Source organism: Phaeoacremonium minimum (genome assembly GCF_000392275.1).
Source record: "Phaeoacremonium minimum UCRPA7 unplaced genomic scaffold PA7_03_scaffold_39, whole genome shotgun sequence".
In the NCBI taxonomy this organism is placed as follows: domain Eukaryota; kingdom Fungi; phylum Ascomycota; class Sordariomycetes; order Togniniales; family Togniniaceae; genus Phaeoacremonium; species Phaeoacremonium minimum.
In genome coordinates, this window is record NW_006920946.1 from 109,730 (window position 1) to 135,554 (window position 25,825).

Consider the following 25,825-nt stretch of genomic DNA (forward strand, 5'->3'; position numbering starts at 1 on the left):
CAGAAAAGGTAGACTCTGTCAGCCTCCCAAAACAACGGTGTATAGGAAAGATATGATGCGGATACTCAACCTGGAGATTGGCATGTGGCCAGTCTCCTTGCCACGGGCACGGATACCTTCATAAAGCATTGCAAGGCGCACGGTTCTCGTTTGGCTCAAAAAAACAAATCTCCTCTTTCTCGTTTACCCTGTAGTTGACAACCCCCTTCATGGATAGCAATGTTCCTCTATGTAAGAAAATAGACCACTGTATGAATCGTACCTCCATGACTCTATTAGATCTACGATATGTTTGCCCTAATGCACATTCATGACATTAGTATCTCCTGGCACCAGACAGGCTTCGCTTCTATCCAGGTACTTGGGGCTCTTCTTGAACTCTACCATATCTGTCATGCCCAAAATCTGAAGTTCAAACAAAAACTTGTATAGCATAGTTAACTACAACTACCACCAACTAGCCCAAGGCCAACGACCCGAATCCTTCCTTGTCTTAGTGCCAATCGCCTTGTTCTCCTTCTCGATACGACGCTTATGTACAGGCTTCTCGTCAATACTCGATTCAGCCATAGTCGGCACAAGGCTTCGCAGCGTATCTGCTCCTATGGATCGCTGATTGCGCAAAGCAGTTTCACGAAGTGTCTGTCGTCGCTTATTAACCTCCCCGCGACCTGGGCTGCTTGAGACACCGAGACAGCTTGAAAGGGGGCCAGCCCTCTCACCACAAACAGACGGCGATTGCTTCTGATAAGATTTCGAGGAGGATGAGGCACGACGCATCTCAGCCCAGATTTTCCGTGCTGGATCTAGACTTCTTTCCAAGGAGGCCTGTCTCAAGCTGCTCCGTCTAGACGGGATGCTTGGGGTACTGCTCTTTAACGAATGGACAGAACGAGATTCCACAACACAATCAACAGGCGGAGCCCTGCAAGCAAGGGTCGCAGCCTTCCGAGGTGTGATCTGAAAGGCAAGATTTTTCTGTAAAAGGCCATCCACGGCAGACTTGCCCCAATATGACCCCACAATATCAAATATATAATTTGGTATTGGTGCAGGAGGCGGTGACCATGGCGAAGAGGGATTATGACGTTTGATAGATGCTGTAAGTGTCGTCTCTAGTCTAGTCTCAACCGAGGCAATACCGGAATCATGGTCTCCATGGTCGCTATGAGGAAACGCGGAATGGCTGTACGTCAATCGCACTTCCATGTATTCACTCTCAATGCTGCCGAGTTGCATCTCAAGATATTCCATCAAGTCGTCCGAGCGTTGTCTCACATGCATCTTCCGCCTAGGCTGCTGAGTGCGGAGAAGGTAGATATTCACCAGCAGGAGTGTTTTCGAGCCAGGCAACAACAAGCTACTAACAATCAGTAAAATGCAGGTATGCGGGATGATCAGTGAGCCCTTACGTTGGTGTTGTCTCACACCCTAAAATCTCCTGGATGTGGCTGTTTTGCGTTGGCGACACGTTGACCTGAAAACCGTACAGATAACCAAACGCGGTCAGATCTATGACCTGTCAGACATATTCACAAAGAGGTTAGGGAGAATGTTACCTGAAGTGATGTCCCATGGTTGACTCCCCGAGTTTCTCCCGAACTTGGCGTTCCTCGTGGAAACCTCACCATTGAGATTTGTGGTACTCAGTTTCGTAGAAATCTCGATAGCAGCCCAGAAACTACGCTGTCCTTCGCCGAGGACTCGACACTCTGGAGTTATTCTGACCTCGGGGACTAGTATCGACGGCTGCACAGAAATCGACCTTTCGGATCCCTGGTGCACCCTGATATCTGAAAAGAGATCCGTATTGCACTTCTGATCACTGCCGGTATGAGATACAGGCATAGAACACGAATCCGAGGCGCCAGAGCATTTTCGACTAGATGGCGAGCACTGAATTCCACTCAGTCCAACGTTGGGTAAACGATGTACTAAGGACGTCTTGCTGTCGGTTGGCAGGATATCTTGATAGCCACATGCTGATTTAAGCAACGGACTGCTTCTTAAAGGAGAAGATGTGTCCTTGAAAAAGCCCAGGGGTGTACCGTACAGCACATTGATAGATGTCCATGGATACCGAGGCGAACTCGTCTCATGCAGCAGACCTTCGACACTTCCTGTGCGTCGTAAGTGACTGGACCAAATCATAATTTCATATGCTTACCTTTCTACGGACGCGCTGGGGTAGTGTTAGATTCGAGTGCATTGTCATCAACATTGTCTAGCGATTGGAGAATTTCGGAGCTGCGCTTGTCTCTGTCCCGGCGCTTGGGAATAGTCAGTGGCAGCTCAGACCCGGGAGGATCGGTAGCACTCTGGCCACTATCGTCGGTCGTGGAACTGCATTGCCTCCGATTCCCAGCCAAATTGTCTTTGGTGCTGACTCTTTTGATGATATGTAGCGGCCGGACATCACCTACTTGCGACGGGTGGTGAGGCTGGAAAAGCTCCAATTGAGGCGGCTGTATCGACGAGGATGCCATATTAGGGATGGTGAGTCGCGATGGGTCGACTCCGTATCTTTGGTGACTGAGGTGTCTTTCCTGGGTGCGATGCTCTTCAGATCGGTCCAGGAGTCCACTCTGACCGTTGGCTTCTCGAGATGAGATCTTTGAGTAGGATGAAGATGCTGATCTGCTGCTACTTGACTAGGACTGGATAGACAGATGGCCCGCCCTCTGAGAATAAGAAAGGTAATACAGGCCACAACGGCTATCGGTACAAGTAGTAGAATCACGATGCCACGGGCTGTTGTACCCATATTGGAAAGATGTTATTTCTTCAGAAATGTGAAGATGGGAGTTCAGCATAGGTAGTGGGGGAAAATACACGCAGATGTTGGGTATCATTAGCTAAGTCAATACATGGCAGGAGTCACTTCAGTTCAACCCATCCCTCTTTCCCGGTGATCAGGTAGGCTAAGCCGTAAGCGTGCAAACAGTTGTGCTCGCCTTCTAAGAAGGAGCGACATACAATCTACCCAGACACCCCGAGAGTTCTTGCCAAATTGTCTTTAATGACCTGGACTTCATCGTCCTCCATACTTAGGAACCGAATCTAGTATCGTAAGTCAGCACGTTACGTCTGAGTTAAAGGAACGGTAGGGTTTACTGTGTCATCAGCGCCGCTGGCATTGCCAAACAGCATCGGATCGGATAGAGATGCTGCTATTCCCTTCTTCACTCGCTCTTCCCACACTCCTTCCCAGTCCCACTCGCCGGGTTTACGTGGTACACCACTTGCACTCCCAGAAGTAGCTTGGTGCCGATGAGTCCGCCATGCATGCCATGCTCCGGGATTCCCAGCAGCCTCGAGGGGAACAGAATCAAGTACGTCTTCGTCATCGAATGTGCTACGAATATACCGCAGAACATCATATGTCGAAACATCCTTCTGCTGAGTCTGCATAAAAGACAGTGTACCACTGGGCGGTGTAGCCTTGGAGTTCGGAGTTGTCGAATTGCTGGCATTTCCCGGGGTCGACCTTGGCGGCGTCTGTGCCGTAGCATTCTGACCGCTCACCTGCCTACTCCTCCGTCCGCGCCCGAACCAGCCGGGGAAGCCGTGCCGCAGACTGAACCCGCCTGGCGGCAGTCGCTCCTCATCAGTCGCACTAACAGTGCCGTTATCCTGGATGTCGGTGGTGTACATGTACGTGGTCAAAGGTGTGATGAGAGGATGAAACATATCAGTAGAGAATGTTACAAGTGGAGGAAGACTAGGGTATGCGTCAGGAAAAGATATATAAAATCTCAAGACAGCAGTAGCATATGGGCCTGTTCACTGTCATCAGCTGCTGCGTCTAGTCAATCCCTTCGAACACCACGTCTTACCATTCCGCACAAAGATAACGCCAGACCATAGTGTCGGGTCACCTGGTGTCAAGCTCACAAATACACCTTGAGGGCATGCTTGCTTGAGACCGGCGCTATAGAATCAGGGGTTAGCTACACTGGACAGAACCATATGAGGTAGGAGACCATGGCTTACAACTCCCCCAGCAAATTCTGCCGCCTCATTGCTGGCAGCGCGCTCATTTTCGTGGCCGCCATCGTCAATACTGCAGAAAAAGACTTTGAAGCAAGTCTACGAAGCTGAGACAAATCGAATACATGGAACAATGTAGCCGAAGGTTGTCGAGGTTATGCGGTAGGCTTTGAGCGGTGAGGCATTCTGCCGCTTTCTCTTATCGATAACAATACATGAGACACCCCGCCTAATGACGAGAGGGGGCTCTTCAGATCCCCTCGCAGAGGATGAACAATGAAAGGTGAGACTTCGAAAATGGAGGTTGTAGTAGGAAAATGACATAGTTAAGGCCATGTGGAAGAATGTATAGGTATCATCGGAAAACATCTATGGGTCTAGGCAAAAATGGACTAAGATTTTGTAACTTCAACCGTTGAAATTGCTCGTACTATGTGAGCAACCTGCCTTACTTCGACCCGAGTCTCTGCTCGATCTTCGCCTTTTCCTGTGCCTTGATCTGCGCAAGCTCCTCCTTGGTAGCATCATATCTCGCACTGACTTGGTTGAATGGGTTTTCCGGGCTCTTTTCAAACTCCTTCTTGATTTTCTCCTTCCGTTGGTTTAGCCTTAGGCCCTGACCAGTGCCATCGACCTCCATCTCGCTCAGCCGCCGTTCCTCGTATGCGGCATACGCAGCCTTGAACCGCCTCTCTGGGTGCCTGTCGACCTTGCCATCGGAGCCCGACGCCGTCAGGGAGAGCGCATCGAGTGCGTTGTCGATACCCGATGCATTCAGTGCCGCAAGCCCACTATTGTCGTCGAGCTGTGACAGGTCGAGACCTCTAGTCTTCTTCTGTGCGGCCTTGCTGTTCTTTGGGGCCGACCGGCCTGGGTTATTCTTCTCCTCTTCGGCAAGCATAGCATCGCGCTCCGCCTTCTTTCGAGCTTGCTCCGCCTTTTTTGCAGCCTCGGCCTCCCTGTTCACGAATGCAGTGGTCAGTGATCTGTCTCTTCTCCGCAAACACGTCGCGGTTTTGTCGCACCGGCGACGGATAACAGCAGTCGCTACCCCAGACCACAGGGAGGAGAGGAAGTACCGTATGTCGGTGCCGACTAGTAGTGAGAACAAAGGGAATGGGGAAATGCCTACTTTTTTGCACTGCTCTTTGAGCCCTTCTGCCAATCTGCGTCTTCTGCAGCTGCCCTCTTTGCATCTTCATTGGCCTGCTTTTGTGCTGCTGCCTCGGCCTTGCGCGCCTGGCCGGCTGCTTTCTTACTGTTGTCGGCCCCCTTCTTGCCAGCCATGATTCTGATCGTTGAGATACGTGCCTAAGGATTGATATGCCAGGCTGTCTGGTCGGGAGGCTAGTCGGACGTTTCAGTCGGGGAAAATCGGCGGGTGGACGAGCTGGCTGGGGATGGGTGTGCCGTGACGATTTTGAAGTTGCTCGTCCAGATGCTTTGTCCGGGATCGCTGCCTTAGCGGAAGTCGTTGAACGTCGCCGGGAGATTTAGTGGCACAACGTCGAAATGTGGCGGTGTTACGACGGCTTAGGTAGAGATGACTCGGAGCTGCTGTTCACTTGAATGTCCGCCAGACGACCTCCTGAGACCCTCCGCCAATCACATGGCGAAAAGCGTTTGACCCCCATACAAATCGTCTAGGTATATAGCGCCAACTCACCATGACAGCAGGTACAAAGCTTCAATCCTCCGTACTCTCATTCTAACACTTGCTGAAACGTTTGGACCTGTTGTGACAAGAGCATTGAATACCTAGGTAACTAGGTCTGAGCAGAACGACGATCACGACTTTCGTAGCCCCTTCCTCGTTCCAAAGTCTGCACTAGTGTCACCTTTACTCAACACGCTGTTAAACGTAAGATATTTGCTGATCCGTCTCTGGGAGATTATCTAATGTCATGGACCATTTATGAACTCTTAGCTTGTCTGTGCAATTAAATTAACTTCTTCGTATGTTCAACCAATCAGGCTGACTAAATCATGCCACTCTCTTGGGTACTGGTATAAAGACAAGATGCTGTCCGATTCTGGTATCACTTCTGTGCATTGACATGCGCCTCTTCTTTTCACCCCCATGGAATCATTGGCCGCTGTTTTGGTGAATCTAGTCTCCAAAAGCAGGCTACGTTGTACAGCAGGAGCTAATCAACTTGAATCTCCGAGAATCCAATGAGATGATTCGGGGGTGTGAATGCCACATTGTCTGAGCGACACTGCAGGATTGGAGGCTGCCAGTCGGAGACGGCACAATAGCTTGGTCTTGCCATGGCGGGATACTGTTTTCAGACAATCATGGGAGCAAAGTGGCCGGCTCTTGATTTCAAAGGACATCTTACCCTCAGCATCATGTATGTCATTTTCGGGACAAAACAGACTGTCTCTCCCACAAGATGAAAAGTATGAGCCTTTGTTGTTGTCATCGGCAAGCCTTGATAGATGGCTTAGGACTACTTGTGTATGCCGGCAGATCCGCAACGACTCGACGATAGTATGGCCAAACCGGAGAGTACAATGCTAACCTTGGCTGTGGCAGTAAGGATGTCCTCAACAACCAGCACACAACTGAGCTAGTCGTGCAGTATTTGCAAGGGTAATATCCGAGCTGCAGGCTCTGGACTCTTCTTTTGACGCACTGGCAAAGTTTGCGACATGTACGAACTTTGATGCCTGAACCGTCGGATTCGGCGTGCCGTCACCATCCTACCCTTATCTTTCATCATAGGATTATACCTCTCATCCTCATTGACCAACATAGCAGAGATTGTGTATCGTTCTGATGATCCTACTTTGCTGAAAATAGCTTCAAGGATCCTCCTTGGCTAGCAGAAGCTGAGACCATGTGGTGGTGGTTCTTGGCCGCCCGAGCTAGAGGCGGCACCATTCTGTTACCGAGCCACCCCTTTGTCCAGCAGAGTCTCGCGGATAACGACTCACCTCCTCACCATCGGCAGTCACTCCCGCTGTATGAGGTGGCTGCAACATAGTTGCGGCAGCCGACGGCTCACCGTCGCTGTTGGGTAGCTATTCCGTATCTAACACACCACCTAAATTAATGCAATAAGATCCAAAAGAAGGAATCGTTTCGTGCGGCCCACTCGAGTGACTCAATAGGATGAGAGTATCGTGTGCTCGATCAATGGGTTGTGCAAGGGTGTATAGGAATCGGACCATCAGGTAGATCACCCACCCAGCAAATCCGGATAGCGGGGGCATGGCGTTTTGAAATACGATCGTGAATTCCTGTTCTTTGAGAGCGAGAGCCAGGAGACTATCTTCCCACGTTTACTCGACCCGGGGTAAATTTGGGTATATCCTACTGAGAGGTGATGAAACTCTTCGCCTCAGGTGGAACGAGAAGAGCGGCGTACAGTCGGTCTCCTCGCTAGAGCCTCGCTGTTACGAGTACCCTGTGTATCAAGTTAGAAACAACCCGCGCTCGGAAGTGACGAGTCATTTGAAGATTGAGAAATGCATGAAAGGAAAGAATCGACGGTCCACGAGACAGCACAATGGAGCAAATCCCGTCATTGCAGCGTCAGCGTGTGGATCAACGCCACACAGCTTTGTATTTCATGACCATATGAAGGTGCACTGGAAACCGGTGAGATGAAGTGGCAGCGCGCTATTACAAGGACCAATAAAGCCATACCTTCTGTTGGTTTGCACATCCTTCGCCTGAGAGTACGGGGCGGACAGAACAGGGCTGCCGGAGTCCTGGCTCATATCTGCGAAGCAGGAAAGAGATCCGCGCCCTGGGTCAAGCGTCTATAACCAATAATGTCGACGGAGGTCAAGTAAGACACCCATGGTCCAGACATGCAGGGTCGCCTGGCTATTTGTTTGTCTGAACCATGCTTGCTGCGCCTTGTTTGTTTGCTGTCTTTAGCAGTCTGGATGATCCGTTGATCTAAACCTGGATGTTGTAGAAAAACCACGATGCTGATTCATGATGATCCTCTCGGATGCGCAATCTGCATTCCTTCTGCATGCAAAGCCGCCTCGCCCAGATTTAGACCAGCTTCGAAAGGTACAAGGTCAATTACACAACAATGACTTTCGGGGGGCTATCACACAAACGGGATCACTGATACTAATTAGCGAACAGATACAATAGTGCTTTATTAATCTTCACCATTTGAAGTAGCGGGGGTTATGACGGAGCGGTCCTCTGCATACGTACCAAGGCCCGACCCTTCAAGAGGCTAACGTCTTCATCTGCCCAATAGAGCCACTAGTGAAGATCAGTGGGAGGCAACAAGGATTGCACCAGACTCTCAACGACTAATTATGCCTTGCATAGGATAGAGGTCAAATATGGGTGCCAGATCGTCGTTGAACTGCCTCAGTCATAGGTATATGGCTCGAAACTGGATGATAACATGTTGCTCTACTCTTCTTTGAGCCTGGTTCAGCTGAGATGAGCAGAAGAAATGCTGGCGTTCCATGGGGTTGGCATCTGGCGAGGAAGTCGTGCCCTGACCTGCACTGTGCGTTTGGGCTCTCCGTACCTTGGAGGGACACAGCGTCCAGGTGCAGGCGTAGTCATGTAAAGCACAGTCTGAAGCACACTGAGCCCTCTCGCTGCAGAATCAAAGCTGCAGGTCGCCCGAAACGGCTTTCATATCGCAGTGCCAACGTCGGCCTCCTTTCAACAAATATGACATGTCGCGTTGTGGCGCCAGGCCTGAAAATTGAGCCAATTTGAGGTTTCACAGGAGGTACTAGGGTAGTATAAGCGCGGGATTATACTCGGTGTCACAACATGAAGTTCACTAACCCAGCATCTATTCTGCAAAGTCTTGCAGCATGTAACAGCTACCACAGCTTGATGAAGATAGATCGAGCGAGCGAGCGTGACCGCGTTGCGGCCGGTGACTACCTGGGCCATTTATTCGGTCCCGGATGGGGTTTTCGGCCTTTAGTTCAAGGCCTGCGGGACGTGTACCCGAGGTCGGTGTGCAGCAAATGGGAGTGAGATGAAGAGTTGGTTCAGCTACAATGACAGGGCCACAGAAGAGCACATTTAGGTCTTGATATAAAATTCAATCCTGAGATTGTCTCTCACGAATACGTAAAGGAGACTTAAAGCAACGTTGGATTTTAGGGGGATGCTCTAGTCTGGTTTCGGTTATTGATGGCTCGGAGAGAAGGCTACAGTCGGTAGCTGTGGGAGCCCAACGGCGACAGTGTCGTCGTGGATTGTCAATGTCAGGTATCAATTGATGGATCAACAGCTGCCCGATGTGGACCAATTGCCATTCCTCCCATTCCTGACTTTACCTTAGGTAAGCGCGACCGCCTGAACCAAGATGCCTTCCCCTTATACTAGAAGCGATGGACCAAAGGTCTCGAGCTTCGAAGATGGAAGGACCGCTGAGCCGCGATGGAAAGCGCGAATTGCGTCGAGGTCTGACCGACTGTCATCGTCCTTGCCTAAAGCTGTATATTTGCATGCGTGTAATTACTTTGGTAGGTAGTGTCTAGTTTAAGTTGTGCGAGCAATCCTCGAATCGAAGATCGCCTTCAGAACACATGATCTGTGCGTAATGCTGGGACGCCCAGGTAGTCCTTCCTCCGATTATTTCGGTCGTCTAGTCTTACTCGTAGGCGAGGTGTCGTGATTTCCTGGATGGTTAGATGGATTGTCTGTGCAGTCTGTTGTCCAATGCAATTGCATTGTTTTCCGTGGCTCTCGTCACTGCCGCCACCCAGCCCGCAGATGTGCAGGTTGCACCTGCACGTTGACTTGCCTTCCATTTGCGACTGCCCACGAAGCGAAATTTTCGCTGTAGCGACGATTTCCATGGTGCTATTTGCTAGATGTGTCAGCAACCTTAAGATACGGTGATCTTGGTTTTCATCCCCCCCCCCCGCCTTTCTAATTAGGAGTTTGACAATCTAGAATCTACACTGTAAACTCTGCCTTGCAGGCTGTCTGCTTACGATCGTCTCTAAGGTATGACCGATGTTGCTGGGACTGACCTTTCCCTCATAGTCGACTGCGCCGGCTGAAATTCGGGTGTGGGTCAACCTAGAGTGCTGGAATTTGGCGGTCAGCACCCACCTGGGCTACTGGTCCAGTTGGGTTGACCCCAATTCGTCCGGCATTTCACGCCTCTTTCCCCGTGATAGACGACCGCTGCGAATCATGATAGGCGCACTAGCCCAGCCTGTTGAGCCTGGGCTTTAGGACACCGAGACAGGGGGCCGACCAAGAAAGACGAACCCCCCTTTCGCTGTTCGACAAATCAGGCCATTTGGAGGCTTGCTTTCACTGGCCACAGGTGTGGTGTTGTTCCAGAGCTTGCCGTGGTTTTGGTTGGTGGCGATGTCACGACAGCAAATGCTGTCACAGGACTGCCAGTCTATGTCGGGGTCGAAAATGCAGGCCTCACGGCAGAAGGATGACGGTAATTCTGCGACAATGGCAGACACTAAAATTTCTCGCTTCAGGAGATCTCATCACAATCTAGGCAGCAATTTGCATATATGTGGAAGGGCATTCAAAATTATCGGACTCAAATTTGATACTTCAGGACCCTGAGATATCTATGCCGCGGGCCACTTGGAGCGACGCCCTCGATTGTATTGGTCCTGGTATAATGAAGGATCTGACTGTATTGAAATGAGAGAACTTTGAAAGAACGTCCGTGGAACGAGCTAGCGAGTGCTTGGTCCTCCTTGTCGATGATTGTTGGTGGTATTGTCCCTCCTCGCCAAGCAACTATTATGCAAATAGGCGGTATAGACAGGGGCCCCTTCGTGTCGAGTCAAAAGAAAGACTGCAACGAAAGAAAACGCCCGAGATGAGAGAAGAACTTGAAACAATAGAGCCCTCTCACTTGACATTGACAGGCTGCATCAACCATCCCATCGGAAGCGTCCCAAGCCCCTTACTGGGTCCTACGCTAGACTCTTTGGTCGCCTAGGGCGTCGCCATTGCCACTCGCTGGGAAAATTTCCACACATGTCATCCTCCATTCGGCTCCTCCCCTTTGGATGGGTCACCGAGAAGCCTCGTGGCCAACGCTCTAGCAGCACTTCCCCTTGCCAGCCTAAACCCTGTCTCCCGGGCATCCGGGTCGCTTGAACTTTACGTCAGACGAAGGCAGCGTAGCTGGATGTACCGGCAATTCCACTTTTCACGCACCACTGCCTCGGGTCTGCTCATTTCGTTTCCGCGAGGCTGGTAGCGATGAAGCACCGAAGACCCAACTAGCACGGGGGGCAGACATGGTTTGACGGCATGGTTCAGGGGTATGGGTGGTGCCAGGCACATGGCGATGAGTAGATATTGCGATCCGCGTGCCACGTCGATTTTTTTAATTCCTATTGAAATACGATCATTTTGTTGTCCAGGAGGACTTTTAATTGCTTCTTTCCCCAACCCTTGTCCAGTGGTGGTCCTCGAGGAGGCATTTATCATGGCCCGCAGTTGGCGACAATAACGGGGGCAAGCAGGCCAGGAACCCAGAGGAATGGTTCCGATGAACCATGCTTGGTCATTTTCCGATGGTGGAGGGATTCAAGCAATCAAACTGTTGCTGCAAGACATACTTACATACTGTAGCCAATCCATTGGAACGGATCGGTTGTGGCACATGTCTCAGCCTCGTAACTTAAAACCGCCTAATCGAAATGAACTGCGTGGGCATTCCTTTTTGTTCGACCGCGGACTCCAGTGCTTTCACCGACTGTCGAGTTGTCCTATGATTGGTCTCGTTGTCGAACTGCCACCTGCCTGTTCAGGGCTCCAGCGAGCCGGACCACATGATTTGCGCTTCATGCGCTCTCCTGGGCGAGCTGGTTCTGGGGGTTGCAGTTTTGCCTGTAAACGAAGCCCCTGGCCTTGGTACTTGTGGGGTACTTCGTGCTTGTTTAATGGAGGAACTCGATACCTGGCCATTCGGCATCGCATCCGGCACTCAGGGGCCCAAGAGCTTGGTTTTCACTGTACCCTGCGTATGGGGAAGCCCTCCCTTTTGGAAGCGAAACAGGGGCACCCTGGATGGCCACCCACCGGTTTGCTTTTGCTTGAAACTTGAGTCGATCACCGCTCTTTAGTCTGTCTATGGGCCGCCCTCAACTGCCCTCCTAGCCTCCCTTCTCAGGCGGACAACCGTCGCACCGGAGACTCAGGACAGTAGCCCCGATGAGGCATGCGTATGCGTTATTACTCGATCAAATCACATTGCTGCCAGTGCTGCGGGCTTGATTAATTGCTTTTGCCTCGTCTTTACGTATTTCCGGGAGTTCCAGGCGCTCAGGGTGGCTGTCCGACACATGTAAGCAAGCGTGGGATGTCGGAGAGCGAGACCTTGTGAGCGGAACTGCAAGGTACCCAGGCTGCCAGGCTTAACGAGCCGGGCTCGCCAGGTTCCCAAGAAGAGGCCGATCAGGGAGCCGTCATGATGCTGTTGACCGCCGCTTCCAATTTCTGGCTAACTTAGTCACTGCCTCCTGCGAGTGTCCTCATGACATGACGCAGACTGGGGCTGTAAATCCTTTCTCCACTGCTTGGAAGCTTCCAAAACTCCTGCCAACCACCCACATGGTGTTGGGCAGGGACCAGCCCGTTGCACTTGACACCCAGGGCAGCTGGGATTCGCTGCTGTGGTGAGAGGAGTAAGAGGAGTAACTCGCCAGCGCTCCCATGTTCAAGCAGACCAAACGACTTCCCGGCTTTCCCCATCAATCTTCCAGTGCATTGGATGTCAAGCCCCCTTTCCCTTCCAACGTTACCATCAGACGATTTACACGCACCATCGCATTGCGCAGGGGCTTTTCGTGCACCTCCGGAGGCTCTACGTACTCGGCAATGGGCTCTGCGATGCCTAGTTGAGGAGCTAAGTAGCCAATCAATCTACGATGTGACACTTTCTCTCCCCATCCCTCCCTCTTAGGCGGCTTCGCTCTGACAGGTCCATCTACTATGCGATGGGCAGTGGAAATCACCGGTCTCATCCCGAGATATCCACACGAAAGTGTTTGCTTCCGCGCCCGGCGCTGTGCAACCCCATCCCGTCTTCCGCGGTGGCCAGATCGACTGAGAGATTCCAGCCTAAGTTCGCATTTTTTTTTTATCGGATGGCTGCATCTTTCAAGGCGACGGGTGGCTCCGAGTGACATTACCCGAGGCTTGCCATCGGGTGCCGGCGTCAATGTCCTGTCGACGCTCCAACTTGGCATAAGTAATACGCATACTGGAGTCAAGAGTAACTCTTTGTAAAACAAACAGCGAGTGCTAAGATTGACAAGACCGCAATAGCCCTGGTCTGTCTGCAATAAGTTATTTTAAAACAGGTAGAGGTGCCCCCACTGCGTACTCGTACTGTGTCTCAATCAGGGAGGATGCATTTCGATAGATAAATGCATGAAAGGAGGATTACGTGCGCATCAGAAGCCAGCCTGGGGGCTACAACAGACGGTGAGCTCCCACGCTCTCGCCTCACCTCTCACCTCTGACGGTGAAGAAAGTGGATGTGGATCTGCGGGTCTCGCGATGCCGGAGAGCACATGGGCATGGGCGGGATTAGGTCAGAGTCATTATGCCTTTTCTTGCCGCTCTCTATCGCTTCAAGGACTGTCGTGCGTATGCATTATTCTCTGAGACATGGGGGTTCTAGAAGACGCAGTCATCTCGAAAAAGGCGGACTTGGTGCTTCTGCAAGTCCTCTTACGTGGCACGATGAGACATGAGGTAGGAGCAGACTTTGCAAGTCTCCAGGCTACCGCAGCTCGTATCAGCTATTCCCAGCCATACATTTGTCATTTGAAGGGTCAAATGTCGTTGGGCTGATGTCGGTCGGTGGTTTATGGAGCATCAAGAGATGACACCGGCTTGAATTACCGACAGAAAGCGTGGGGCCGGCTGCTACACTCAAAACCTAGATCTGCACTAACATGGCATTTCAATGCTACAGCTCCTCATCCCCATTCTCATCACAAACTTCGCACAATACTCCACAATGCGGAAGGTAGGAGAGACAGACACACACACACGCCCGCTCTCTGACTCTCACACTGCCCCCCAGTCCATGCAGAGGACGGGCAGCGCCGTGTCCACATGTCCAGTCACGTACATGCGAAGGGCTGATTGCATGTCCGAAGGTGCACATACCACACGATGATGATGTTGTTGATGATGACGATGACTGCTGAGCTTAGCTTAGCACGTTTGCAGCAGCTTGAGCAACAAGGCGTCAGTCGCCGAGACCGAGGCAGGGTGGTCCTATTCTCGAAGGCACGACGCACGCTAATGTCATCCTATGCCTCGTGCCGTTCCTGTCCTTGTCCGAAGGCTATCGGGATCATTGGTTGTGTTTGTCTTGCCTGGCTGTGACAGGACTCTGCATGACTGATACCCTTTTTAGACGGTGAGCGGCTCGAAGAGGCTTACATGCGTACGGTACCAGATACTTGTCCTCCCTACCTCTGCACATTCGACTTACACACACATGCGTACTACCTCGCGAGCGTAGGCTTGACTGCAGCAGGCTGCAAGCTGCGAAACCACCACGCTCCTATCATATGATCATGCAAGCTCTCGTTACAGTACAACGTACTGTATAATACTCTGTATTTACTACGCATCTAGATGATGTACGATGGTCCTCCTTCACCATTTTTGGCCGGGTCGGCGCCTGGGGACGGCTATTTTTACCAGACTAGTTCGAATAGCACTCTCCCATGACGACGCGGGAGTCAGATGCGTAGCTGGGCAGCTATTCCCTCTCCACTTCGCGCCTCGTTTTGCTCTCTGATGGGGGGTTTTGAGGTTCTAGCGTGCCATTCACCGCCTCCTCGAGGTCCTGCTGTGCATGCCGGCTCACTGAATACATGCCTATGTACTGTACAGAAGGGTCTGGTACTAGGTGGACAGTACGTACTTGGGCTGCCAGTGTGTCAGCTTGTTGCCCAGATCCTCCCGGCGCGGTGATCCACAGTTGGGTTAGGGCAATTGAACCGGTCTGCCTGTCCGCCTCTATCTGTCAATCTCCCTTAGTCCAAGGTACGTATTGAGTGCACCGAGTAGCGTGGTGCCATTCCGATGGTGTAAGGGAGCACAATACTGCACTTGTGGCAACAGAAAATGCTTTTCTCCTGCAAGTACGGCATTGGCGTGGACAATCGTTGGAACATTGTGCCGATAAACCTCCCTTCGTTAACGCAGTAGAGATAGGATTAGGTTGTCGGCCCTTTCCTAGATGTAACTGGGTAGGACAGTACTCAGGTGACCCGGACCCGGAAAGAACATTGAATTATCCAGGGATTATGAGAATGAATGAACGAATGAATTGGGATGAATACCGGTAAACGGATGGATGGCATTGTAGCCCGCCTGTTCAGGACTCTCCAGATTCAGCTGCCAACCACAGTGACCGTGGAGCTGGGTTCGCTGCACACGCTGCTTTTTCCCCCGCTAAGAACCAAGGCCCGAAAGCAAATGGAAGGCGATCCGAGACAACGATTTCGGACTGCTGGAAATCTGGGCAACGCCCCCATCACAGAAAAACCAATGTGACGAAGGCGCTAGAGTGATAATCACCAGCAGCAGCAGCCGGCTAATTCGGTCAAACAATGGAGCAATGGAAGGCCATCCAGTGCCATCATCCTAAATGAAGCTACCTTACGGTATTACTTTACCTCACGCAACCTGATTCCCATCCATCATCGATCGCCCTTTCCATGCAGATGCAGGTCGGTGTCGTGTTGTCTGTCTCAAAGCGTTCCTTCCAGGACAACACTTCCTTCCTTCCTTCTTGTGGGGGAAGAATGTCTACCTGGGTACTCTATTTACCAACCTTAGGTACTCAGGTAGAGTAGGTATCTATCTATCCTAGGTAGCTACCTACCTCACATCCCACGTAATTACATACTATGCAGTAGGTAGCTGCTTTCTGGGCAGGATCCAACATGCCAGGTCCAGGTCCAAGTCCAGTACCCAATTTCAGCTTCAGACTCGCGAAATTGCGGTAGGTAAGTACCTGCAGTACCTACATTTCCATCTGTCTCCCCCTTGCCCGATTTTCCTTATGCTCTTGACGCTCTGCATGTAAGGCACGTAGGTATGCCGGTATGCACGTACACACTCGCTCAAACACCATCTCCATATCCCCATACCAGCCAACCCAACCCGATCCGAAGCCCGCCTTTTTGGCTCAGGCGGTCACCGCGTGTGTCGTTTGTATGGGCACCGCATTACCATACGACGTCATAATTATTCGCAATTCCCCGCTGTTGCCGGAGCCTCTGCCAGCTCACTCTCGCACCCTCACCCTCACCCTCACCCTCGCCCGCGCCCGCCGGCCGTGCCATGCCACGCGAAGCCATGACAAGACCAACCCAGACCAGACAGGCCCCGGTCGATGCCGTTTGCCGGTGAGCGGAGCAGGTCCATGCCAGCCAGTAGGCGTGAGGCTTACAGAGGGTGTGAGAGACCAACCAGCAAGAAAAGAGTCAGAGCACAACACGACACAGGACAGCACAGCACCGCACAGCGCACTGCACCGCAGCACACGGCTTTCACGTCACGGGGCCATGACATGGGCCGGAGTACAGCTCTACAAACTGGGCAACGAGGTCGTGGCGGCATCGCCGGGATCCTGGCAAGGCCCGCGGCAACACCCTCCGCGTCAATCGTTGCCAATGGGCTCGGTGATGGGTGGCTCCATGCATATGCACTCAGCACCTCTGCGTCTGGTCTGTACGTAGGGCGCTGGCGTCTAGTTAATAGTCGGGGAGAAAGGTACTGACTACCTACCACCACACACGCTGTCAGTCGCAGTGCCTCGCTACCTACCTCTATGAAGGGGGGGGGGAGGAAGGGGGGGAACCGGTCGCCTGGGCTGGGCTGGGCTGGGCTGGGGGCCATTCCGCACTAGAGTACTCCTCCCTTGATGTGCTGCCCGCCAGCGGTCTTGCTTATAACCCGGATATGCAGTTAAAAAGGGACATGATGTAACCGTGGTCTTGGGAGCAGCCTCTGCGCTAACTTTACCCGGTCCTAACCCCTACTGCACCGCGAAGTACCTTACTTATGTGCCTCTCCTAAGGACTTCACTTCTCTTTCCACCGACATGGATCCGCACAGGTTGACCGGGGGGATCCACCGGCCTGAAGAGGAGCTAACAAGCCCACCACCCCCAAGGAAACGGTCAGGGAGCTGGGCAAGGCCTATCCATGTACCGAAGATGCAGGGAAGTCGCAAGAGCTCAGGGTTGGACCATGTTGCTAGGTCCAAAAGCCCATGTCTTTTCTGGGCCATCACGCCCGGATCCCTCCAGAGCTATCGCCGCATCACCAACGGCTCTACCTGGGCTTGCTACCCGAAGTAGCTTGCCTGCTACGACCGGGAGGATCTTCTTTCGCCTCGCTTTCCGGGTACTGTCCCTTTCCTTTTGTCACCGCTGTTTCATTGCCTTACTTTCTAGCGAAAGATACTATGCCATGTACATCTGGAGCCACCAATATGGATCCGGTGACCTACGCTTCAGCCCTTTTTCTTATTCCATCGTCGTACCGTACAAATCTATTTCCTCTGCTCCTTTTTCGTGACTTCTCCTTCCTATTATTACATTCTCTAGATCAAGCTTCCCGCGTGTTGCGCCACCATCTCAGAAACTCTTACCAGTCTGCGGGTGTGTTACATCATCTGGCGCCAGTGTCGCCTGCTTTCTTAAGTCTCCTTTCCACGCTTCGACATATCATTAGAGTTGCTGGCTTCACAGCCACATAACCGGCATCGTGTTATCTCCCATAATAGCCTCCATAGGTTACACAAGCATCGCCCTACTTCCTATAAACGAGGCTTACTACCAATTTCCACGCCTGTTCCCATATTATCTCCATCATTCCCGCCTTTTTGCTACCTTGGTCTGCTCAACTCAGCCTTTCTCCCAACTTGGCACTAAGTTTCGGCAACTGAATGACCAAGGGTAACACGCAAACCAACCAGCAATATGACGACGCGAGGGCAGTTCAGGTCTTCGAGGATTAGGGGCTCTAGCACCCATTCGACCAAACCGCTCCCACCATTTCCCAAGAGGCAGATGCTCATTCTCGGTATGTTCAAGGTTCCTTTACTCATTAGTGCGATTCTAGTTCAACCTTCATAATCAGTAGGAATACAGTCATGGTGAGAATTGTTACTTACAACTCATAGCATTGTGTCGGATATGTGAGCCAATTGCTTTCATGTCTATATTTCCCTACATTTACTTCATGATTGAGGACTTCCATGTTACTCAAGACAAGACCAAGATCTCCTTCTACGCGGGAATGGTCACTTCAGCTTTCACTTTCGCGGAATTTTCGACTGGATTGTTGTGGGGACGACTGAGCGATAAGATTGGCAGGAAGCCTGTATTGTTGACAGGCTTGGCTGGCACCGGCATTAGTGTTTTGATTTTTGGTTTCGCTCCCAATGTTGGTGTTGCTCTCTTTGCAAGAGCGCTTGGAGGTCTCTTGAACGGGTAACTGCACTAGTCCCATCGTGATCTTGCAGCAGCTAACAAGATCTACAGGAACATCGGCGTCTTGCAGACAACCGTTGCCGAGCTTATCACTGTCAAGGAGCACCAGCGTGAGTCTTGGCTATGAGACATCACATCACCGGTCGTAGCTAACGTAAATATAGCTCGTGCTTACACAATCATGCCCCTGGTATGGTGCCTTGGGTAAGTCAACTTGAATTTCATCTCCCGAATGATCTCGCCTGATTGATTGACGTTCGACAGATCGATCATTGGTCCAATGATTGGCGGCGCCCTTGCAAGACCATGTCTGCTCTATCCAGATTTCTTCTCGCCGGGCAGCATATGGGAGCGATACCCCTATCTCCTCCCCAATTTGTTCAGCGCTGTGGCCGTATCATGCGGTGTTATCATCGGTCTTCTGTTCCTGGAGGAGACGCACCCTGAGAAGAAGTTTCGTCGGGACCGGGGAGTTGAATTGGGCAATTATCTTGTCAGTTTGTTCAGCCGCAAGTCTGCTCATGAGAAGCTAGACGACATGGAAACTGCATCTCTCCTCAGTCAGGATGATCAACTTCCGAGCTATCGCACCCGAGAAAACTCACCGCAACTTGCCTGTACTGTTGCTCCTGATGTTGAAGCACAGCCTCTGCTTGATGCTGAGCAGCATGCAACTGGATACCAGGCTACGGAGACCGAGTCCTCCCACATCACATATTCGCGTTCAGCAACAGTCATTGAGACTGAGAAGGAACAGAAGATCTTCACACGCCCGGTCGTGTTTAATATCATTTCATATGGCATACTGGCTTTGTAAGTTTGATAGACCTCCCTCAAGACATTGAACGCTAATATGCCTTTAGTCACACCATGACATTCGACCAGCTGTTTCCCGTATTCCTTAGCACCGAGTCTCCGGAGCAGCCGCAACCAATCTCGTTACCTTTCAAATTTGTCGATGGATTTGGACTCAGACAGAGTGAAATTGGTGTGATCCTGTCGGTGCAAGGCATGTATTCAATGTTCTGCACGTGCTTCATCTTCCCCTTAGTCGTCCGCCGGGTTGGAGCCCTTCAACTCTTCCGAATTCTTGCGATATCGTACTTCTTGCTCTATTTCTTCACCCCGTATCTGGTTTTGTTACCTGACAATCTACGGATGGCGGGCATCTATATCATGATTATTTGGAAGTGCACTTTCTCGACAATGGCATACCCGAGCAATGCAATCCTGCTAACGAACTCCGCGCCTACCACCAAGACGCTGGGGACGATCAATGGCGTTGCAGCGTCGACTGCCAGCTTGTGCCGGGCGTTTGGTCCGACGATTTCAGGATTTCTTTATGCCCTTGGCCTTTCCACTGGATATTCAGGCCTTGCCTGGTGGTGCAGTGGGCTGGTGACCATTGTCGGCGCCATCATAAGCCTTCGCGTCACCGAACCTAGAGGAAGGCTGGACGAGAAGAGCGAAGACGAGGAAACAGGGGAGGAGCGGACCCAGACTGGCGACAATATCCCGCACGAACCCACGCGGTGCTGAGGATCGACGCAGAATGGAAGTTGCCTTTTTCACGCGCGGTTGACTTGACGATCGATCTCTCGAATGACAGGAAAGCCAAAGTCATGAATTGATATATTCTCTCCATTGGGTGAGAAGGCGTTGTGGGACATATTTTGCATGAAAATATCAATCACGGTTAGAATTGGGTTTCAATGGACTGGAGCAACAAGAGGGACCGCTGGAAATTTCCTCTCAGGCCGTGTCCTCAGGCTTATTCTCTTTTTATTTCTTTCGGGTCTGGAAAACAGGGTTGCATCGAACACCGGATACAATGATTCGCTGGGAAGAGACAAAAAAAGACTGGAACAGGACGTTACACAACACCGCAGCACTGGCTGTGATCTTGGGGGTTGAGGATACCACCACAATACGGCGTCGGAAGAAAGCGAAGACGCAGAGCCGCTTCCTTCCACCTGTGGGGGAATGCGGCTCTGCCTGTCTTAAGGTTATGACTATTTTTTTTTTTTTTGAGAATTTTCACGGGATTTCCTAACACGTTTTTTGCCATTTCCAGGGAGCATGCGGCACACCGTTACATTGCGATTTCAATGGGGCACCCCTTATCTGACTTGATATTTTTGTTTGGCTGGGCATTTCAATTCTTGTTAGACGGACGATACCAGGGAGGAGGAATTCCCACGCGCGCTGTTTTGTCACTTTTTAGCTCTGCTGCTCATTTTGATGATGATGAAAGAAACAGAACAGATACGCTCGCTGTCATATTTAATGAAAGAGACACTTCACTCTCATGAGAGGTCCCATCCACTCGTGCGACGACTTTGAATTTCGGGAAACTCTTTGCGCTCGCTTGTGACCACCCCGTTCCCGCCTGACTGGACTGACCGCTGCCGGTCGGCTGGTAGGTCCAGCTTACCAAGGCCAAGGAACCCCCGACGGCCGTCGCGGGTGCGGGCACCAGTCAGTCAGTGGCCTACCAGCCTCGGTTCGGTGTAATTGGCGCCATGGATTGGCGTCAATGGGCCAGGAGCGTTTATCTTTTATCAGATTGCTTATCTGCTCTGATAGCAAACCTACCTACTGTACAGTAGGTATTTCATGATTGATTGATAACGAAAGCAATTGGATGAAGAAAGTCAGTGAGCCCTGAGTACTATGTACAGTATCTCGACACTAGCCATGAGGAGGCAGGCCCAAGACGAAAGGTAGCCATACGTTACGTCATATGGGATGTCGCGAGGACGGACGTAGACACGCTGTTGCACGGTATTATTCGTTGCAGTCCAGTCCAGTCCAGTGCAGTCGGCAGCCCTCCCAGAAGTTGGGGAGTGGGATCGAGATAGCGGGCAGTCGGGGGATTCGATCGTTTATTGTCTGTTGCTGCCACTCTGCTGGGACCCCGGGCCCGGCTGAGACCTGGGGAGGGACTGGCCTCACTGACTGACTGACTGACTGACTGACTGACTGACTGCTGGGTCTCTAGACTCTCTCTCCTCTCACTGCCTACTTGCGTACCGATTGCTGATTGCTGATTGCTGATTGCTGATTGCTGGGGGGCTGCGATGGGACGGGCTGAGAAATGCAATCAAGGCGAAGCTTGGAAAGGTGGGGGGCACGGAGATGGCGTTGATGGTGATTACTCGATTCGAACATCAGACAGGCCTCCTGTGATTGGACGGAACTCTCTTATCAATTGCCGTTAGATTTGTGTGCAGAGGAAGGTGAAGAGTTGGAGCTACCTAACCTCTTAGACTGGCAAGCTAAGCTGACTTGGGCTGTTCTGTACGGGCGGCGGCTGCGTTTCTTTTTCTCACCTACCTTCCCTACCTACCTACCTTGCAATCAATCGCCTGCAGAAACCTACCTACCTTCCGCCCACTACTCCGACACATTGCCAGCCAGCAAGCAATCAAAGCCTTGTTGGGGGTTTTATTTCACGCAAACAACGACAAAGTTGCTGGTTCTGCATAGACCGAGGATGCGCTTCATATCGTGACATATAATTTTAATCAGGTCCGAGTAGTCGTCCGAGCTCCAAGCGGTAACGGACTTTTATCACCTTGCGACCCCGGCGCAGTAGCTGGTCACCCCAGCAGTGAGCACCACAGGAAAAAAAACAGGCCCCTCATAATCCGGCAACAAGCAACGACACTTCAGTTATCTCTCACCGAGGCGGACATGGGGCGGAGGCAGCAGTGCAGCGACATTTCCTAGAATACAGTCGTCGACTATCGACCGGCGACACTCGCGATCCCCTTGCGGCTCTTCAGCACCCAATTGCACCTTGATCGCAACTCCCGTTGATTGTGTTACGTAACTCGGGTCTGCCGATCCCATCCCCCGACGACGCCAGCCTCCGGGACGCAGGTCGTGCCATCTCGGCAGCAACCAAGCATTATGCCGGCGCATTCACCTCCCTCTCCGGTCCTCCACCCGACCAAGCGGGCGCGGCAGACATCCCCCGACAAAGAGTCTCCCCCGTCCCTCGCTTCCGTCGGCGGTGGCCCATCGCCCCCGAGCGAGGCCACCCACGACACCGCCAGCGCTGCGGGCGGCAAGGTCGGCCAGAGCAGCAACTTCCGGAACGTGAGCGCGTGCAACCGCTGCAGGCTGCGCAAGAACAGGTGTGACCAGAAGCTGCCCAGCTGCGCCAGCTGCGAGAAGGCCAATGTCGCCTGCGTCGGATACGATCCCATCACCAAGAAGGAGATACCCCGCAGGTGCGATCCCCGTCCCCGAGGGCTCTCTCGTAAGCCCCGACACACCGTCATACTTGATGCTAACCTGTGTTCCAGCTATGTCTTCTACCTCGAGACTCGCGTCGAGCAACTCGAAGCGCTGCTGCGCTCGAATAACCTGTCCTTCCCTCCAGCAGAAAACCTGGAGTACTGCTCTCGAGTAGGGGAGACGGGCATTATCAAGTCTCCAACCGAAGCTCACAGTGTGCATTCGGAACACATAGATACCGGCGCTGGCAGGCATCAGAACAATGGAGACGAAAACAACAGGCTGCAGAAGCTCGTTTCCAAGTCGGGAATGTCAGGCGTCCCTGGCGCGTCGAATCCGCGATATCTGGGGTCAACATCTGGGGTCTCCTTTGCTCGTGTCGTCTTTGCTGCCGTCCAGTCATCGGTCTCTGACCAAAGGTCAACCTCTGACAAGAACGGAGTGCGGCCATACAAGCCTATCGCCGGTAACTCTGCCATGGCTACCGGCACCTCGATGCGAGATTCATTCTTTGGTCTTCACACGAAGCCCACCATCCACCCTGCGCCTTTCCCGGATAGAGACCTCGGCCACAGGCTTGTAACATTATATTTCGAGCATGCGAACCCCCAGATCCCCGTCCTCCATAAGGGCCAGTTTATGCAGATGTTTGAGCAGGCTTACGCCGACGAGGGCCGCATCAGGGGGCCCCGCGAGCTGTACATGTTAAATATGGTATTTGCGATAGGTGGTGGCATAATAATGGGCGATATGGGTAAGACTGATAGCAACAGCACGAAGCCAGAGGACGGGAAGGGTTCGAAGCAAGCTCAGCCGGAGGAGTATCACGCGAGCGCCATCGTTCATCTCGAGGCTTGTTTGAGCAATAGCGGCGGTGGTCTCGAAGAGCTCCAAGCTGTTCTCTTACTGGCTAATTTTGCACTGCTTCGACCGGTGCCACCGGGTTTGTGGTACATCATCGGTGTCGCGGTGAGGCTTGCCGTGGACCTGGGTCTTCATTACGAAGACGGAAAGGACATCGAGTCGGGCCTAGGCGAGTCAAATCACCAGGCTAGCGAGATCTTGAAGCGCGAGAAGGGACGGCGCGAGTTCATACGAGATCTCCGCCGTCGCTTATGGTGGTGCACATATTCCTTTGACCGCCTGGTCAGCGTATGCGTTGGTCGACCATTTGGCATTTCCGATCAGGTTATCACTACAGAATTCCCATCTCTCCTGGAGGACAAGTACATCACCGTGTCAGGCTTCATGGAGCCACCTCCGGATTTATCAGAGCCCACGTACAAGCTCGTGGCTCACCATTATTTCCGCTTGCGGTTACTCCAGTCCGAGATCCTACAAGTCCTTCAGTTCCAACAAGCACAGATTGCGCGGACTACTGGCCAAAACGAGACGAATCCACATATGCACACACATCTACCATCACCTTTCCTGTCAAAGTTCGACTCGTTCCGGTCCTGGCGGATAGATATTGATAGGAGGTTATACGAGTGGAAAACCTCGGCGCCAACTAAGCAGGAGACTGGCGTGGCATTTTCCACCGAGTTTCTCGATCTCAACTATTGGCAGGCAATCATCATGCTCTACCGACAAAGTCTGAGCGTACCGGCCATGTTTGAAGGCGAATATAATACCTCCACCGAGGTCAACAGCCCGGCCGTTCTCAACGTTGAGCTTCGGGAGGACGAGGACCGTGTATACCTCAAGGTTGCTGAAGCTGGACAGCGGATCCTACGGCTATACAGACAACTTCACCTGGTTGGCCTAGTCAATTACACATACTTAGCGACTCATCACCTATTCATGGCTGGCATTTCCTATCTTTATGCCATCTGGCATTCTCCCATTGTGAGGAGCCGCTTGGTAAGTTAAATTTCAAGATATTTTACTGAAAAATACTAACGTCCCCGTCAGAGTATGGACGAAGTCGACTTTACTATACTAGCAGCAACCTCCGTCTTCAGTGACTTGGTTGACAAGTGCCCACCCGCAGAAGCGTGCCGAGATGCGTTTGACCGAACAGCCAAGGCGACAATCAAGATGTCGAACTCCACAGGTGGTTTCGGTCAGGTCTTACACAGGAATAAACGTTCCGGCTCTAAGGGCAGCATGGAACATCATAGACTGGATTGGACTTCTAGGAGTGACAGCGCTTCTGTGTCCAGCCGACCGCACAGGCATCACCATAGATCTTCTCAACTTGATCTAGCATCTGTGTCAGATACCTACTCTAACAGCGCTACATCTTCTCATTTGCCGCCTATGGGGGCTCCAAACTTCCGCCTGTCGGCACTATCTAATATCAAGGGAGAGCCAGATGGTTTCGGATTTGGACGCCCAGTGCCAGGGCCGCCGCGGAGCAACGCCAGCGGGTCGGACATTGCTGTGACTCCAGACACTGCCGCAATCGACCCGTCACTCATGCCCTCGCCGACTGTCGCCCAGCATCGGACTCCGCCAGCTGCCGGCTCCCCAGTCTCGAGCATCACCCCACAGGCAAGCAGCCAGTTGGGGGCAGCCGCGCAAGGTGGCAACATGGGCAATTATTTTTCTCAACAGCAGGTTCTGTCGCCCGGAGGCATGAACTTTGCCAATCTGCAGGAGATGGACTTCCTGCAAGGCCTCGGGAATACTGGGACCGCGGACGCGAATGGGGACACGCAGATGGACCTCAACTTTGGCCTGGGGTGGGAGGGCCTGCATCACGACTTCAGCGACGGGCAGCAGGTCGACCTCTTTGACGGCTTCTTCTTTGGCGGCCAGCAAGGGGGCTCGGGTGCGAACGGTGTGGGCGGAGGGATATGATCACGAAGTCATTTGTTATTTGCGTGCGGTGACTTATTTCTTTCATACATATATATTTGTGGGATCGTTGCAAATTGGGTCATGCTCCTCCCGTCCGGGTCTGGGGGCCGGGAAGGGGGAAAGAGGAAGGGAGGATGGGAGGGGAGATATGAACAACGGAGTAACTTGTCTGGGTTTCCCGTCGCAGAGACGACGACGGTAGTCTACACTATACCTCAGTCAGCAGTGCAGTGTGAGTGAGTCACAGTCATGTCATGTCTCAGGGAGGAAGGGATTCTGTATCGGGCAAATTCTATTGTTTGGCA

The 25,825-nt window shown here is 52.2% G+C and overlaps 3 protein-coding genes across 3 annotated transcripts; 2 read left to right on the forward strand and 1 right to left on the reverse strand.

Moving 5' to 3' along the window:
• Nucleotides 1–4,438: 4,438 nt before the first annotated feature.
• Nucleotides 4,439–5,277, reverse strand: UCRPA7_484 (putative duf1014 domain protein; the record flags this gene model as incomplete). The annotated part of the gene is made up of 2 exons (XM_007913079.1): nucleotides 4,439–4,949; nucleotides 5,123–5,277. The coding sequence occupies 2 exons, from the start codon at nucleotides 5,275–5,277 to the stop codon at nucleotides 4,439–4,441; spliced, it is 666 nt and encodes a 221-aa protein (XP_007911270.1).
• Nucleotides 5,278–18,192: 12,915 nt separating this feature from the next.
• UCRPA7_485 (putative major facilitator superfamily transporter protein) lies at nucleotides 18,193–19,287 on the forward strand (the record flags this gene model as incomplete). The annotated part of the gene is made up of 4 exons (XM_007913080.1): nucleotides 18,193–18,470; nucleotides 18,522–18,580; nucleotides 18,635–18,674; nucleotides 18,735–19,287. The coding sequence occupies 4 exons, from the start codon at nucleotides 18,193–18,195 to the stop codon at nucleotides 19,285–19,287; spliced, it is 930 nt and encodes a 309-aa protein (XP_007911271.1).
• A 3,098-nt stretch (nucleotides 19,288–22,385) lies between these two features.
• On the forward strand, nucleotides 22,386–25,520 carry UCRPA7_486 (putative fungal specific transcription factor protein; the record flags this gene model as incomplete). The annotated part of the gene is made up of 4 exons (XM_007913081.1): nucleotides 22,386–22,708; nucleotides 22,784–24,578; nucleotides 24,630–24,771; nucleotides 25,111–25,520. The coding sequence occupies 4 exons, from the start codon at nucleotides 22,386–22,388 to the stop codon at nucleotides 25,518–25,520; spliced, it is 2,670 nt and encodes an 889-aa protein (XP_007911272.1).
• Between the last annotated feature and the right edge of the window lie 305 nt (nucleotides 25,521–25,825).